General features: G+C 42.0%; 1 protein-coding gene across 1 annotated transcript; it reads left to right on the top strand.

Moving 5' to 3' along the window:
* The first annotated feature begins 8,611 nt into the window (after positions 1–8,611).
* On the top strand, positions 8,612–16,174 carry SRP19 (signal recognition particle 19). The gene is made up of 5 exons (XM_083702499.1): positions 8,612–9,380; positions 10,907–10,982; positions 12,083–12,154; positions 12,579–12,690; positions 15,032–16,174. Exons 1-5 carry the CDS (start codon positions 9,340–9,342, stop codon positions 15,163–15,165), a joined length of 435 nt encoding a protein of 144 aa, XP_083558625.1. The 5' UTR covers positions 8,612–9,339; the 3' UTR covers positions 15,166–16,174.
* Positions 16,175–16,814: the final 640 nt, after the last annotated feature.

Genomic DNA, 16,814 nt, shown 5'->3' with positions numbered 1-16,814 from the left:
TCCTAGGTGTTTTCAATTTTGCTTCCTGCATTCTATTTTACGCAAAACCTTTTTGCAATTTAATTCTTATTTCTGAAGTTCTTGCCGTTCCTCCCAGCTTTATGTCATCTGAAGTTTTTTCTTTCTAAATTATGTGTTTTACCATAAAACCAACATATGGTCTGATTCCACCTCTACCCCAATTTCTTATATACCAACAGTTTTACAGTGAGGTGTAACTTGTTTCATTTTAAATGCATTCTTTCAGCTTAAATTGTGTTGATTTAAGATTTTGAGCCACTGACAGATGTTCTATCAAAGGTCTTGTTAGAATGATCCTATGTTGGGATTTAAAATGAAAATTTTGTTTTGTTCTGTATCCCCTTACTCTAAAGAGCATGGCTTCAGGACTCCTGGAACAGAAAACAAAATGGGGAAAATCATCTTCAAATACCGTTCAATGTTTAGGAACTTGTCTTATACAGAGCCATAATACTGGTTCCATCTAGTTCAGTATTGTCATTGGTGACCTGTCTGCAGTCGGTATTTTAAACGAGGGTCATTCCCAACCTTACCAGGAGATTGAACCTGTGAGCTTTCTGTAAGGTATATGTTCTATCATTCAGCTACTGCCTTTCCAGGCTCTGTTGCTGGAAATAGTAATTACAATCTAGACAGAATTCAGTGGGAGAGATTTAAGCACGTGTATTCCTTCCATTGAAATCTGTGGCAGTCTAATATTTAGGCTAGATCAGTGGTTTCCATACTTTCCCCCCATGGACACTAAAATTGCTGAGGGCCTTTGCAGACCACTTCTTTTTGCTTTGTAGGTGCTAGGTGCTGTATGGTTTTTAAATGTATCTTTACAGAAACACCATTGAGGACATGGTTCACAGACCACTGTTTGGGAATTCCTAGATAATGTCTCAACATTTGAAATTTTAAAAACAAACCCTACAATTTCAGTATAAATATTAGGCATCAGCTATAGTTGATGAGCAATATTTATATTTAAAGCTTGAACACCTTTGCAGAAAACATTCACATTGAGTTTAACTCCACTACCAGAAAGCTGTATTTACTTAACATACCTAAAAGACATTCCACCCTGCTTACCCTTTTCTGAGATTCCGCAGTCCAAGGAACATCCTTTCCCTTTTACCCACACTGTGTACGCTCCCTCCCCCCTATTTTGAATTCTATTGTTAGGATGAGGTTGCTAGTTCCCAATATGCTCAGGTTTGTTGTGCCTACAATCGTACCTTGGTTTTGGAACGTCTTGGTACTCGTACGTTTTGGCTCCCATACGACGCACACCCAGAAGTAAGTGTTCCGGTTTGCGAACTTTTTCGGAAGCCGAATGTCCGACACAGCTTCTGCTTGGCTGCAGGAAACTCCTGCAGCCAATCGGAAGCCGCATCTTGGTTTTTGAACGGTTTTGGGAGTGGAACGGACTTCCGCAACGGATTAAGTTTGCGAACCAAGGTACGACTGTATTTTGGGGAGCAGACACTGGGAAACTGTCAGGTCAGGTATACAGACTATTCAACATTTCTTTAAATGAACTTCCTAATGACAGCAAAAGTCTAGGGAGTGGTCTTCAAACCCTTAACCTGCAGGGAAATCCAAACAATTGCCGCTATTACATCATTCCCTTCCAAAAGATAAAAAATTTGTTATTAATTTAATGTAGCGTTGTGGTTTTTTTCATATCTCGAGGTTCTGGAGCTCTCATAGCTTTTCCTCCAATCAAGAAATCTGCCATCTGCGCACATGCAAATGTAGTTCTGCTTGGAATCGACTAAAGACTCAGCTGTATTTTTCAGGACTGATCTGCTTTTTGTTGGGAGGTGCCACCACTCTGTCTGCATAATCCCTTCCTGCCCCATCTGTTAATTGATCCGTGTTACAAGCTTCTCTTAGCCATTCCTGCTGGATGAATGAATGATAATGACCTCCTTAGGCAATTCAGCGCTTTCCAATACTCTTGATGGGTGTTTGTATGTGTTGGGGAAACTAGACAGCAGAGCCTTGCACACCCATTCTTCTTACAACAGATTGTTTTCAGAAAGCTTAACCTAAAATATATAGTCTGACTGTACATGGAGTATACTATTCTCTGCTTGTTAAGGGCTACTTCCCATGTTACTTTTCCCTATTTGTGTTTTGAGAATTCTAGGATACAGAGTTGCCTGGAAAATGGCTGAAGGCTTGTACAGTCATACCTCAAAAGTTGAATGGAATCTGTTCCAGAAGTCTGTTTGACTTCCAAAATGTTCGGAAACCAAAGCACGGCTTCTGATTGGCTGCAGGAAGCTCATGCAACCAATTGGAAGCCGTTGCCTGTTCAGCTTCCAAAAATAGTTTGCAAACTGGAACACTCACCTCCAGGTTTGCAGTGTTTGGGAGGCAAAACATTTGAGAACTAAGCTGTTCGAAAGCCAAGGTACGACTGTAATGTGAAAATGGTCTGATACGGTTCTGCAGTAGCAAGGAACTTTGCTAGATGTATACCTCAGAGTCTGTCAAACATGTATATGATAAGCCCTGCTGTGTTGTCGAATAAGCATGGGATGCCTTCGCCTGGTGGCGCTGTTGCCAATAGATTGCAGCAAAATACTGGGCAAGGTCTTGCCCAGTATCTTATCTGTGTGATGGGCTCATGGGAAAAAGCTGTCCCATGAGCCCTTTCTGCAGGGGGAGGGGAAAGCCTAGATAAGGCTGCTTTCCCTGGAGCTCATTTTGCTTTGAGAGCTTCCCGCCCGCTTGCCCTCGGATTGAGCAATTTTGGGTTGCCAGTTGATAGGGCCGGAAATGTTTTTTTCTCTCAACCTGATTGGCACTTGGTTGGGGATTTTTTAGTCTTTCCCACAGTGAAATAGGACTTTCCTTTGTTAGGCAGTAGAACATTGTATGAGGGCAGAAACTGCATTGGTCAGGATCAATATAGTATAGTGGGCACCCCCATAAGGGACCTGAGGGGAGGATTGACCACAGCAAACCCAAGCGAGGGTTCGATATCTGCCTGGTTGGAATCTGCACCCTGGTCCCACAGTGAGACCTCGTTTGCTTGGCTTGCACCACAGCAAGGTTCAACATTGGCCGACTCCCATCATACAGGTTTGGAGCAGTCCAAACCCAGTGGATCCATTCTATCAACATGGGGTTATGGAATGATGAACTGATCCTGGGACCCAATGCCATGCCAACCTTTGTCCTGCCTGCTGCCGTCAATAAAGATTTGGCCTGATTTTATCCCATCACCATTGTACAGTTATTTTGCTGCTCTTATGAGTCACATAATGCACCTGCCTGGGCAAAGACATGGCCAGATTTTGGAACAGTGTTGAGTTTTAAACACATTTAAAAGAACAAGTACAGGGAGAAGCTGTTGTAAGCTTCTCTGTACGATGCATCATAGTAAAACATGCAAGTATTTTAAATTAATGCTTGCTGTTACACGATACATTCCAGATTAGTTTTGATGAAGTATCTTAATGTTAATTCAGATCAGTTTCGGTTGAGCACAACTATCCCCATCTAAAGAATTTGGCATGTGCCTCACTTGCTTAAGCATTCTCATTACTAAACCCTTTTGAAAGCACAACTAGAACTAAATCAGCATGTGTGTTCAATGATAAAGAATTGAAACATGATAACAGCTTACTGAAGATAGGAACATGGTTGTAAATTTGCCAGTGAAATTGTTAGAGAAAAATGACTTGTGCAGCACACTCGAATTACTTTAAGATCCACAGTTACCTTGAGCCAGTTCATTTGGATCAATTGTACATTTTCTTGATACAATTGTATTTAAAATCAGTTACGCTTCCAAACCTAAACTAATTGCTGATTTCATTCCTTACCAGTGCTGTTGCTCCATTTAATGATTAATGAGTGAGGCGGTTGGGTGACTCTTGGGATTTGCCCTGGCTGTATGCAGGCAGCAGTGTGATCATCAATGTACACAGCTGGAGCAGTAATTGCCTGTTGAGACTTGCAATGCACAGTTAATGTGTTTCTATTTGGATATCAAAACATTAACATTTTGTTAGACAGAGCTTGTACTGCTTGAATCCAGGTTGCCTTAAAAGGAGCAAAATATTTGGAAAACTACACTTGATAGATCTGCTATTTGCATGGCTTATCGGCCTTTTGCATTTCCTCTGAAAATTAAATCTTTCCTTGCATTTTAAAATGTGTGGTACATCTTGGTGAGCCTCCAGCGTAAGTGTATGTAACAATGATGTGCAGTCACACAGGACCAGGAGTTCCTGTCTTGTCTCCTCAGTCAAAATGTTAATTCATATCTTAGTCTTTTCCTGTTTGAATTATGGTGCTGGAGGAGACTCTTGAGAGTCCCATGGACTGCAAGTAGATCAAACGAATCCATTCTTAAGGAGATGAGCCCTGAGTGCTCACTGGGAGGACAGATCGTGAAGCTGAGGCTCCAATACTTTGGCCACCTCATGAGAAGAGAAAAGACCCTGATGCTGGGAAAGATGGAGGGCACAAGGAGAAGGGGACGACAGAGGACAAGATGGTTGGACAGTGTTCTCGAAGCTATCAGCATGAGTATGACCAAACTGTGGGAGGCAGTGGAGGTGCCTGGCGTGCTCTGGTCCATGGGGTCACGAAGAGTCGGACACGACTAAACGACTAAACAACAACAACAACAAGTATTTCCTGATTTGATTACTATTGTCTCGCTTCAGTCTTCCTGCCTCTCTCCATAATTTTGTCGCAGCCACGGTCATTCACCTCTCAGCGTTGCTCAGACCACACAATACCGACACTCTGGTTGTTTCCTCCCCACATGTTTAGAGTAACATGTACCATGCACATCTATGGCACTGTATAAACATGTCAACAAAGGCAGAGCACAATCAAGTATCAATAAATGAGTATGTGACGAAGTATACTGGAATGAAAGCACTGAAGAAACTAGAGGGCAGTAAGTAGAAAATATTCATAAAAGTAGCAGGTGGGGACTTTGATCTAGAGATTTCAGCTGCAAAAGTGAGATATATTTCTGCTCTGGGGGGAGTTGCTGATACACCCGGGCGGGGGGGGGGGGGAGAGAGTCCCAGAGGATCCTCACAGGGGTGGGAAACCTTTTTCAGCCCAAGTCTTGGGTTCTCTCATGAGCAACTTTCTAGGGTCTGCATGGCAGCAGTTGGCAAGGCCAGAGGCAAAGTGAGTGGCATAACAGATGAGAGCTACTTTTGTACAGTAGGCTACATTATAGCCTTGCAGAAGATACTATACCCCTTTCTGCATCTCCATCAGGTAAGAAAGAGGTACTGTCATTATAGTTCAAGGCCACATTCAGTCAGGTATAAGCATTCAAGGAGAATGAGAAGCAGGACTAAAATGGCCTGTGGTTCCTCTATGAGTAATGTGCACTGCTGAACCTTTGCAGTAGTGAGACTGCTGTACAGTTGTACCTTGGATCTCAAAGACCTTGGCTCCCGAACAAATCGGCTCCCTAATGATCAAAACCCAGAAGTGAGTGTTTCAGTTTTCTAGCATTCTTTTGGAACTCGAACATCCAACGCGGGTTCCACGCTTTGGTTTCTGAACGTTTTGGAAGTCGAACGGACTTCTGGAACAGATTCCGTTCATCTTTCAAGGTATGACTGTACTGTATTATCACTATCTAATCATCTGGGAAGCCTACATGGGTATAACAATCTCCCTGCTGCAAAAATTCAGCCCTAAGGAACTGGAAAAGTAAACATGCATCTGTAAAAGAATAGCTTTCAGAAATAAGGTGGCTGTGTAAATTTACTTGGAAAAATATTTGTTCTGACAAAATCAATGTGAAAGGTGGAATTTTTTTTTACTATTGAATTTAAAAGAATAGCTTGGATGGTGTGCAAAGGCACAACAGGCAATGCTCTAAATGACTGACTGGATATTATGGAGAGTCGTAAAAGAACCACACCAGGGAAATATGTATGGGAAGGAATAAAGAAAGGAGAAAGGGTGATCCTTTTGTGGTTTTGGATTGTAGCCAGGGAAATAAAATTTGTGATTTCTTCTTCTTCTTACATGAATTATAATATTTTGTGCATGTTGAATAATTGCATTTAATAAAACATCTGTAAAGACATAGCGCTCAGATTTAAGAAAATATTGCAATAAAACTTCCAGCTGACCGGGAAAACATAGTTAATATTGAGTCTCGTAGCACCTTTAAAGGCTAGCACATTTATTATAGCATGGTCCACAAAAAACCTATGCTATAAATGTGCCAAGTCTTAAGGGTGTCACAAGACTGTGTATTTAACAAAGTTTGAGGTCTAAGTATCATTTGCAAAAAGTGCATTGCAACGCAGAGCAGGGAGTCAAGCCTATGCAGTCTCTGCTGGGAAATGCATTTGGAATTTTAAAGCAAACTGATGTATCTTCTCTGTTTATGTAAGCTTTAAATGCAGCCTTTGATGTTCTGTATCCTGCCCTGACATGTATTTTTAAAAATGTAATTTTATCTAAGGTTTCACTGACAATTGGCCTGACTGACAACTGTAACATACAGCCAAATGTTAATGTTACATTCTCAGCATAGCTGAACCTTTATATAGAACCAAAGCCACAGCAGATTGCAGCAGCATGAAACAGTGGGGCGTATCCCACATTTCCCCAGTGTCAGCATTATCTGTTAGCATCTTAAGCAGCAATTACAGTTTACGCAGGTGTGTCTAGTGACATTCCTTTGTAGTAGTTCTATTAATATTTGATGACAAAGACACTATTGCTGCATTGACATAAAGCACAGGCAGAGAAATGAAATTCATACATGAAGCCTTGCTATGAATGCAAATTAGGTTTGCTTGGTTCCCTGGGGGAGATCCTTGAGGCTGAAATCATATGCAGTTACTCGAGACAAAGTTCCATTGAACAGATTAGATTTATGACTGAGTAAAAAATACATAGGATGACACTGTAAGAGCACTAAAGAGCTCATCTGCAAAAGTTTTCCATTAGATATTATTTTATGGCATGTTGTAAAACAGGCCAGAGAGGTCCCTTTTATAAATAAAACTTACATCCAAAAAGAGTGGAATGTGTTAAACACTTGTGAACAATACTTTAGACCTGAAACCATCAAATTTACCCATTTGTGCCATCTGGAATGGAATGGCCTGGAACACCAACTTCCTATCTATCTATCTATCTATCTATCTATCTATCTATCTATCTATCTATTATACCACCCTTCATCCAAGGATCACAAGGTGATTTATAATACAAAAACAGAAAAATACATAGCATAGTAACAAAACAATAATACCTGCCTACACACAGTTTAAAAGGCAAAAGGTTGGTTGATTAGCCAAAGGCCTGGGAGAAATGTTTTTGCCTGGTGCCTGTTTAAACCAATCAAATTCAGAAGCTATACATGGATAAAAAGGATTGATGCAATAAGCCACGAAATGTCTCCAGAATACACAGTCCCATGCACATTCTGGACAATAAACAGCATTTTAAAAAAAGAAAAATGGCCTTGATTGCCAGCCAAATGCTAACCAAACCAACCAAGTTCATAAGTCACTTTGGAACAGATGGGAATGATACTATATCTGATGCTCTGCAATACTGCTTATCCCCCACCTTACCAACCAACACCACCATCCTTTTCTAATGCCAGCCACCCTGCAGTGGCACCTACCCTTGGAAAACTAGGCTTGTATCCAGCGATGTTGTCCTATTAGTGCAAGAGGTTCCACCTGTGCAATGAAACTTCCTCTCCCATCCCATGCTCCAATCTGTTCCCAGACACAACCCCTAGAGAACATGCAAAGATTATAAGAAATAGTTCCCTCAGCCAAGAGTTTTTTATTACAAGCCATAGAAAAGGGGTAGCTAGCCCACATCACACCAATAAGTTTTGGCTGCCGGAAATGTGTTTACACACACACACACACCAATCCTCTGAATCTGTGATGCCAATTTTTTTATGGTGCCCCAAATTAATTAACCTTATATTACTAACTACTCCTGTAACCCCCCCCCCTACAATACCGTGGTGGCAAAAGGTTCTTTTTGTGGCCCTATCTTTAAAACAAAAACCAAAACCCTGACTTCTCTTGAAAGTAACTCGCGGTGATACTGAAACGTGTTGTGCGCCATCCAACCCACCCTGCAACTTATCCATTAAAAATAAATAAAAACAGCGATTTAAAACAGCGTAGAATAGATGATGGGCATAGAAGCCAACTCCTAGGGGATGAGGTCCCTTCGTCCCCCCCCCCCAAAAAAAAAATATTTGAGGAGGCTGCTCCCCCCCAAGTTGATGGGCATTGTCATTCAAATAGTGTGCATGTGCTGCGTCTTGTTATCCATTATGTAGGGCGGGGCTTACCTGCCTCCCCCCCCCCCCAAAAAAAATCTGGCACTCTTAGTGATGGGAAAACCTTTCGGAAAGCAGACTTGAAACCTGCCGTCCTCGCCCATCCTCTCCCCGGAGAGTTTCTTGTGTCTGGATGCAGCCCTCGCTCCGAGGGAGGTTCTCTCTCTCACCTTCCCTTCCCGAGCCTCTCTATTATTATTCAATAATTTTATTTTAATAATAAAAGAGAGATTTCGGTGCAGCCCGCGGCTTCTCCTCCCAAGACCTCGTGGTTTTGCCTCTCATATAACATCCCCGAGTGGCAGCGCCCCCCACTCTTAGGCTGCGGCAATTCTATGCCCACTTACATGGGCGTAGCCAGGATTTATGTGGGGTGTATGCGTCTGTGTGCAGAACCTCAGTCAAGTATTTTGTATTGAATTACTTGATTTTTTGGTAGCGGGCGCAGGGGGGCAGCTGCCGCTCCCTGCGTCCCCTCGGCCCCGCCCATGTCCACCTCCCCAAGAGTAAGCCCCATTCAATTTAGCGGGGCATATGGCGGCACTACGCTGCTTGCAACTATATTGACTTCTATACTGTGCTTCTATCTAGGCACCCGCCGCTACGCTAACATTCTGATTGGTCCGCTTTGTTTCCCACTCCCGCCCACCGAGGGGAAAAAAATAGAGATGATAATTTTCGTAAGTCTATGGTGCAACTTCAATTCTCGCGAGGCGGTAACCTTTTCCCTCTACAATTCTCGCGATACTTAGAACCACTGGCCTCCCATTGGTTTGTCCCCAAAGCCGGGACGCTCTCTCTCTCTCTTTCTCTCTCGCTTGCTTTGCTTTTGAATGATAGTCCCGTGACCCATTAGCGAAGGGCAACGTTAGCGGTGGTGAGGGCGGGACGTCCGGTCCTGTCTCTTCCATTCCCCTGTTTCCCGTCTCCCATTGCGGCTCGGCCAAACTTCCGCTGAGCTGTGCTTTGAAGGCCCGGCCCGGTCTGCCGGCGGCGCGGACACCATGGCTTGGGCTGCGCCCTCTTTGCCCAACGATAAGTCTCGGTAACGTGCGGTGCTGTCCGCGGTGCTTATGGTTCTTTCTGTGGCGGCTCCCCGCCATTTCTGCCGGCTGTGGGTTGGGGACCCCGAGGGGGGGAAGGTGGTTATTATAAGTGGCCGTTATTCTCCTGGCGGTGCTCGACGGCTGTGGCAGCCCTTGGATAAAAAAGCGTATTTATAAGTAATTAGAACCGCAGGATAACTGTCTGCTGATAGCCGAGCGACCTGGTTCCCAACCTTTTTTTTGGCCGTGCCCCACCTAAGCATCTCTAAAATCGTGATGCCTTCCTCTCCCCTCCCGCCCCCGTGACATAAAATTCTTATTATTCAAAAAGTGAACTCCTATTCACGTGGAGGAAGCCTAAAAGGCCATTCACTTGTTGATAACTCATTCTCGAATTGCCCCCCTTAAAAATCAAATTGTTCACCTGTGGGCGTGTGCCCCACGCTGGGAACCACGGTATTAGACCATAAGGGTTTTCGTGCATTAATTAATGCACTTTTTGTAATTGGGGAAGCAAAATAATGTTTCGGAATCAAGAGCCGTACTTTCTTAGATGGTATACGTGGAAGTAAGCATCCTCTTAGACCTTTTGCAGAACTACGTCCTGGCTTTAATACAAACATGTATATGGAGATCCTTCCTCCTCCTTCTTCTTCTTCTTCTTCTTCTTCTTCTTCTAAGACATGTATTTCTATGGTTATAATGCTGTTAATTTGCTGCAGTTCACTTAAGGATGTATTCATCTTGTGTTAGAGATGGGCCCCTTTAAGATGATGGCTCACACTGGCAAGTTTTATGGGCACTTAAAACAATATAAGTGGAATACATGGTATATATTGTTGCAGTACAGTTCTTGTTCAGAGTGCCCACCTGGCCCATGTCTAGCATTCTCTGTTCCATCCACACTCCCTTATTTTCAGGGTACACTGCAGTGGCCATTGAGCAAGCTCAATCCTAAATAGGTTGGTTTGAGGTTTCTCCATTTTTTAAATACTTCTGTAAACTTTTTGTCCTGTGAACCACCCTGAGACCTGCAGGGATAAGGCGGTATACAAATTAAATTAATAAATTAATGAATTAATAATTTAGGTTCCTCTAATCTTGCCAATACCACCTTCTTGTATGTGGATGGTGCTGTTTTGCTAATAAGGCTAACATTTGGATATCTGATTATTTGCTGTATCGAATATAATATGTCTACTGCCTGGTCAAACAAGAGATGCATTTTTAGTTGATTTAATTTTGTTCTTACTCAATTGATTAGTTAACTATTGCAGCCTTTGGGGGTGGTAGCCAAAGCCTTTAGCTCCATGCTTCATATTTGCAATGAAAGTGAAGGGGAAAGTGTATTTTCTTTAAAAAGTTGATCATGCCATTGTCTGGCAGCTGTAACTCCACTTTGGTTGGCTCAAGGCAGGAACTTTAAAGTTGAGTCTCAGGCTGAGTCTTGGAGTGGGGTACAGCACTAAATATTCTAAACATACACCAGCAGCTTTCAACTTGTGTTGCTCTTCTCTTGGTATAGGTTCATCTGCATATATCCTGCCTATATAAATAACAAGAAGACAATAGCAGAAGGAAGAAGAATACCACTTGAGAAAGTAATTATGGATTGGGGAGGAGCGGGTCACATTTATTTATTTAAATATGTGTAAAACACACTTTCATTGGATATACAATATGGGGGTGTTCAACCTAAAAACATAATACAGCAGTAATAATGTTGGGTAAAAGAATTGGTAACATTAATAAAACTGGTTGGCAAAGAAATTATAAATTTAGTTATATACCCTTTTTATATATTGGAGCAATTATACCCAGCTTTCACCCTTCCGGTATACAGCCTGAGCTGTTTATGTATGAAATTAGTTATATACATACCATGCATAGAAATAATTTGTAGAAAGGTGGAGGAGGGAATTAATGATTGTGTACATTTTTAAATATACACAAACACCTAAAGGATTTACTACTCCCTTCCCATCGAAGAGCCTTTATGCTCGCGAGATTAAATGCTTTCCCTTCAGCAGATTCTCACATACTCCATATCAAGCCTGTTTGTGTGTCTGCAACAAAGAAGTACCAGATGCAATGGACCACATTCTCTTAGATTGCCCTTTACATAGCAGACCTCGCCAACTGATGCTGAGTAAAATGTTGCTTCTCCGGCCCACAACTCCGAGAAGAAATCAAATGAGGTTCCTCCTAGCAGATCAGGGCAAAGATACCACTGCTCTAGTAGCTTCCTTTTTAGCTACAATTTTACCCGAAAGGTTTTCCATCCCTTTCGGAAATAGCCTGGGTGTAGCAGAACATCTAAGTGCACACCACCACAGTGTGACCCTATAACCCTTGACAGCTTCACCCTTGTCCTTTTAATTATCCTAGTGATTTGAAACACTTTATATTGTGATTCCAATAAAGGTATTTGATTTGACATTTTTAAAATTTATTTACCAGAGACTGAAAGGGCTATGTCAGCCCCACCCCACCCTGTATTCTTAATAGTTGTGTTTCACCAGCTCAGAACATTTGGTTCTTGCCACAGTACTTTAATATCTCATGTTGGTGCAAAGTAATACTTACTGAACTCTTCATTGAGCATTTTTTAAAGTTTATACACAAGAAAAGCTTTATTACTTGGAGTAATCAACCATTTTAGCTGCACCTGATAGTAACTAAAAATGTCTGACTCTTCTAGGCAGTTGAAAATCCAACATCTACAGAAATTCAAGATGTATGTGCAGCAGTTGGACTTAATGTGCTTTTGGAGGTAATAATAATGTTTAGTTCTCAATGTAATTGGAAAATATACCACAGGTATACATGTCTGTCCACTTTAGTTTTATTTATGTTTTTTTGTATTTACTAGTTGCTTGTTTTTACAAAGAGTAAAAATATGTGTACTACAAAAAAGTGTTCATGTTTTTAATGGTAATCAGAGGTGCTTAGATTGGAAAGCACCTTAAGAGTAAGCTATGAGCTATGGGAATAATGGCCTACCTTATGGAGCTTGTGTTTACGAAAATAATGTGTGAAAAACTTGTGCAAACTAATTGTTCAGTCTTTAGCATCTTTACTCAGAGTTTAGTGTGGGTCTTACTCAATAGTAAGTGGACTTCATATTGCAGTCATAGTATGCATGTATTTTTAAGTAAGCGTGGTTATAAAATGGTAACCTTTTCCCCAAATGCTAGAAAAACAAAATGTATCCCAGGGAGTGGAACCGTGATGCACAGTATAGAGGAAGAGTGCGCATTCAGCTGAAGACAGAAGATGGCAAACTATGTCAGCCTCAGTTTCCAACACGTGAGTGAGATTAGCTTTCTTAAATTATAATTTTTGAACTAAAGACACCTAGGTTTAGGTACCCAGAAGGTGTGTGTGTACATGTAGGGGTGGGGAGTCCTGCAAAAACCTTCCTTACAAAAAGGGGCTGCTAGAGGTAGGACTGCAATCTTATAGCCATATGAGACCACCCTCTGCTCCCTAGGGAGCACTGTTTTCCTAGTAAAAACTATACATATACTCAACTACCAGACCTTTCAGTACAAGAGGCCCCTTCCCCATCTCTCTGACTTGATTTGGGCTTAGTGTATTTTCATCTGCACAGTATTAAAAAAAAAAATCTATCAATGCAAATGCTAGACCCAGGGCCGGTCCACCCATGAAACAATGTGAGGCAATCGCCTCAGACAGCAGGATCCCGATGTAGATATTTATTCCCTGCCCCCTTGTTCCTGATATAGAACTTCCCTCAACCCTTCTTCCCTGGCAGAGAGGGGAAAGCTATTTTGTGGTTTGCTTCAGGTGCCAAAATGTCTTGGGCCAGCTAGAGCCCTTGATCATTTTCAAATACTTCTGTAAGCATAAGTCTAAATACAGTAGACATACCTTAAGTTACTGTTCTGCTACCTTACTCCAGCAGGATCCCAGTTTTCTTTGTGAATGGAAGGGCCCCTTCCATTCACAGAGGGCTCTTTCACAGCCAAACCGAACCATGTTACTTGAGATGGGTTCTTCTTTTTTGTAGTGAAGGAATGTGTGTGCAACCCACCCATGTTTTGTTTGGCTGTGCCCACTCTTGCCATTACAGCCCCCAGAAGGTTAGTTATGAGGGTTTGTGACCCTTGGGCTGAAAAATGCTCCCCATTTTTGCTTCAGGTGACTAGCTTTGGGTGGTTTCCTGTGTACCGTATTTTTCGCTCTATAACACGCACCTGACCATAACACGCACATAGTTTTTAGAGGAGGAAAACAAGAAAAAAATATTCTAAACGAAACAGTGGATATATGATTTTTGTGGTTCATGCTGTGGCCACAGACATGTGATCTGACGGTGAGCTTGGGGTAGCCCAATGCAAAAATCCTGAGGATCCATGTGGATCCATGCTTTGTAACCACGTTTTTGCACCATTGCGGTCCCATGAAACAGTGGGTGCGTGTGTTTTCTGGTGCAGGCTGTAGCCATGGATATGCTATGTGATCTGATGGTGAATTTGGGGTGACCTAGTGCAAAAATCCTGAGGATCCATGTGGATCCGTGCTTTGTAACCACGTTTTAAGTGGGGAGAGAAGGAAAAGAACTCAAGGGACAAGGAGCACGCGTGGGGGGTATGGAGAAGGATGCTGCTGATAATGCAGGAGAGGCTCCTCTCCGGCTTTGCTCCTTTAGAACAAGCAGGCTCTGCGTCTCTCCCTCCTCCCCGGCAAGGAAACCATGATAGTAACCACTCTGAGACAAATCAAGAAAAATTGCGACCAACACTCTCCCCCAACAAGCGCAGTGAGGTCAAAACACACACACACGCAGAGAGGGAACTGGCCCTAAAGTCGCAGGGCGCTGGGGGAGTGAACGGGAAGCAAGAGAAGGAGAAGGAGCCCTCACACACAGACACACAGAGTGTCAATTCTAAAGTCGGAGGGACAGCGCAGGGAGAGTGAACGGGAAGCAGGAGGAGGAGAAGGAGCCCTCTCTCTCTCTCTCTCTCTCTCTCTCTCTCTCTCACACACACACACACACAGAGTGTCAATTCTAAAGTCGGAGGGAGAGCGCAGGGGCGCAGGGAGAGCGAAGGGGAAGCAGGAGGAGGAGAACGATAGCTCAAGCACACACACACACACAGCCCCTACAGTGGCTAATCCAAAATCGGACAGCAAAAAACTGCAGGCAGGGACAGAGAGTACGGGGTTGTTTTAAAGCAGCCAACCCCGCTCTGCTTCTCTCCCTCCTCCCGGCTAGGCTGGCTGAAAAGCTTCGCTGCTACTTAGCAGATCAGTGGGGAGGAGAGAGGAACATAGAGGACGGGGTTTTTTTAAAGCAGCCAAGCCCGCTCTGCTTCTCTCCCTCCTCCCCAGCTCGGCTCGCTGACAGGAGCCGCTTACACCTGCTTTGCTGTTTCAAAGCAAGCCACGGACTGCTCACAACTGCAGCAGATTCCCCCGCCATCTGTAGGCATTCGCTCCATAACACGCACAGACATTTCCCCTTACTTTCTAGGAGGAAAAATCTGCGTGTTATGGAGCGAAATTTACGGTAACTTCCAGTTACCTTGTAAATGCAGCAGCGGTGGTGGAAAATGGAAGGGCTTTTTCGTTGCGTCTTCTCTCATTTTTCCTTTACCTCTGTCGTCCCCCGTCCCCCCCTTAGGTAAGGCAGTGATGCTATATGCAGCAGAAACAATTCCTAAACTAAAAACAAGGACACAGAAAATGGGAAGCAGTGACCAAAGCCTACAGCAAGGAGAGGGAAGTAAAAAAGGTAAAGGAAAGAAGAAGAAATGAGTGTGGCTGGTACATATGCAATGTATTAAGATGAATATAGATGAAGGGGATTATTGGCATCTGAACTGAAAGTTGGAGAAACAAATGGGAACTGTCAAAACTTTCTGGACTGGACTTTGTTTAACTTTTATCTAATGCTACAACAGATCAATTGGAAATATATGGAAACATCTACTTTAGTATTTATACTGAAAATGTTGTCTATTAATGTGCAGAAATACATTAAAAATGGATACAGTCAATACTTCATAGAACTGATTGACCTTGATATGGTCCAGATTGGTAAAGATAACAGAGGAATAGGTTAATTCAGTGTTGTATGAGGCTTCTAAACTGATTATTCTCATTATTAAAATAAACAACTCTTTGAATCAAACCACTTAGAAAGCACGGTTTTAAAACTTCCTCAGTCTAAAATAACTGGTTTTAATTGGTATTTTAATTTTACATCTGAATCACTCTATAATGGAGCTAGGCAATCTGAAGACCCCTCATGAATGAGGTATGTTGTAACATTTGTTTAGACTACTTGTAGAGTATTTGAATAGTCTAATGAATGTGGAACGCAGACTACAGTCAGATTTGCGTATTAAACAATAGTCAATTTGTAAAAATGTATTTAATTCTAAAATATTTATGGGGTAAAGTGTAAACTATTTTGATGTTGCTTCTCCAATGTTCCTGATGGTTTAGCATATCTGTTATAATGCTTTTAGAGCATGATACATAATACTATAAAAACATTCACTTTTAAGAAATTATTGTAATTGGATTAATCCCAAAGTACCTTGGGCCAATATATGTATACTCTTTCTGCTTAAATGAACTTGGTTACTCAACTGCTACCTGAGACTAGCATAATATCATGATAATACAAAATTATGACACATTTAAGTTGGTGAATTGTTTAGCCAAAAGCCATGAATTCTTAACAGGATTCGAGTAGCGATACTGTGGCAGAGAAGTGTAAGTTCCTGTCATATCAAATATATTATATTTTATGCACATAGTGCTGCTTCTTTGTTCCAGTTTGCAGCTCTCGTGGTGCTTTGTGTCATTCAGCCAAATCGTCTTCAACTTTTCAGAGTTGAAAAGACCTTTAGACCAAATATGTATATATATTTTACCATATTGGTATGGTTCTAGTGCTGCTGCTGTGACCTGCCTTAAATGAGGCTGCAAATCAATAGTGGGTCCTAACCTACCAGTTGAAGACCAGTAGTTTAGTCCTCAATATCAGAACCCAGAGTGCATGATTTTAAATTTGCAAAATGTGAAAGTTTTGCTAAATTCCCCTAGATGGCAGCAATGTTAAACATGACTTGCTCAGTGGAAAGCATGCTGTTGAACTTGCTCTCTCTTAAGTTTCCTTAGAGCATTTTAAAAAAATTGCCTTCTAGCCTAGTCTTGCCTTAAATGATTTAAGTCATATCATGTTTGCAAATAATGCTTTCTTGCTGTTGTCATATTTCCAAAATGTCAGGGTGACACAAAGGACTTCTTTATTTATATATTATACATTACTTTACAGAAAGTACATCTGTGTAGGGAAAAGTATGTAAATTGCCTAGTGAAGTGGAGGGATTTTTGTGTTATCAGAAGAGGCTTCAACACTCTGCTTTTACAGCAACTCCACAATTCTTCGCCTG

This window comes from Podarcis gaigeae, assembly GCF_964106915.1.
Source record: "Podarcis gaigeae genome assembly, chromosome: 11".
In the NCBI taxonomy this organism is placed as follows: Eukaryota; Metazoa; Chordata; class Lepidosauria; order Squamata; family Lacertidae; genus Podarcis; species Podarcis gaigeae.
Note: the sequence above shows the minus strand (reverse complement) of the source record. Positions and strands in the feature narration are given on the sequence as shown.

What these genes read in the sequence shown, in the direction of transcription:
- SRP19 (XM_083702499.1), top strand. Translation starts at nt 9,340, where the DNA reads ATGGCTTGGGCTGCGCCCTCTTTGCCCAACGATAAGTCTCG. An exon ending in TTGCCCAACGATAAGTCTCG is followed by an intron (nt 9,381 to 10,906) that starts GTAACGTGCGGT and finishes CTCTTGGTATAG; the next exon opens with GTTCATCTGCATATATCCTG. An exon ending in GAAGAATACCACTTGAGAAA is followed by an intron (nt 10,983 to 12,082) that starts GTAATTATGGAT and finishes TGACTCTTCTAG; the next exon opens with GCAGTTGAAAATCCAACATC.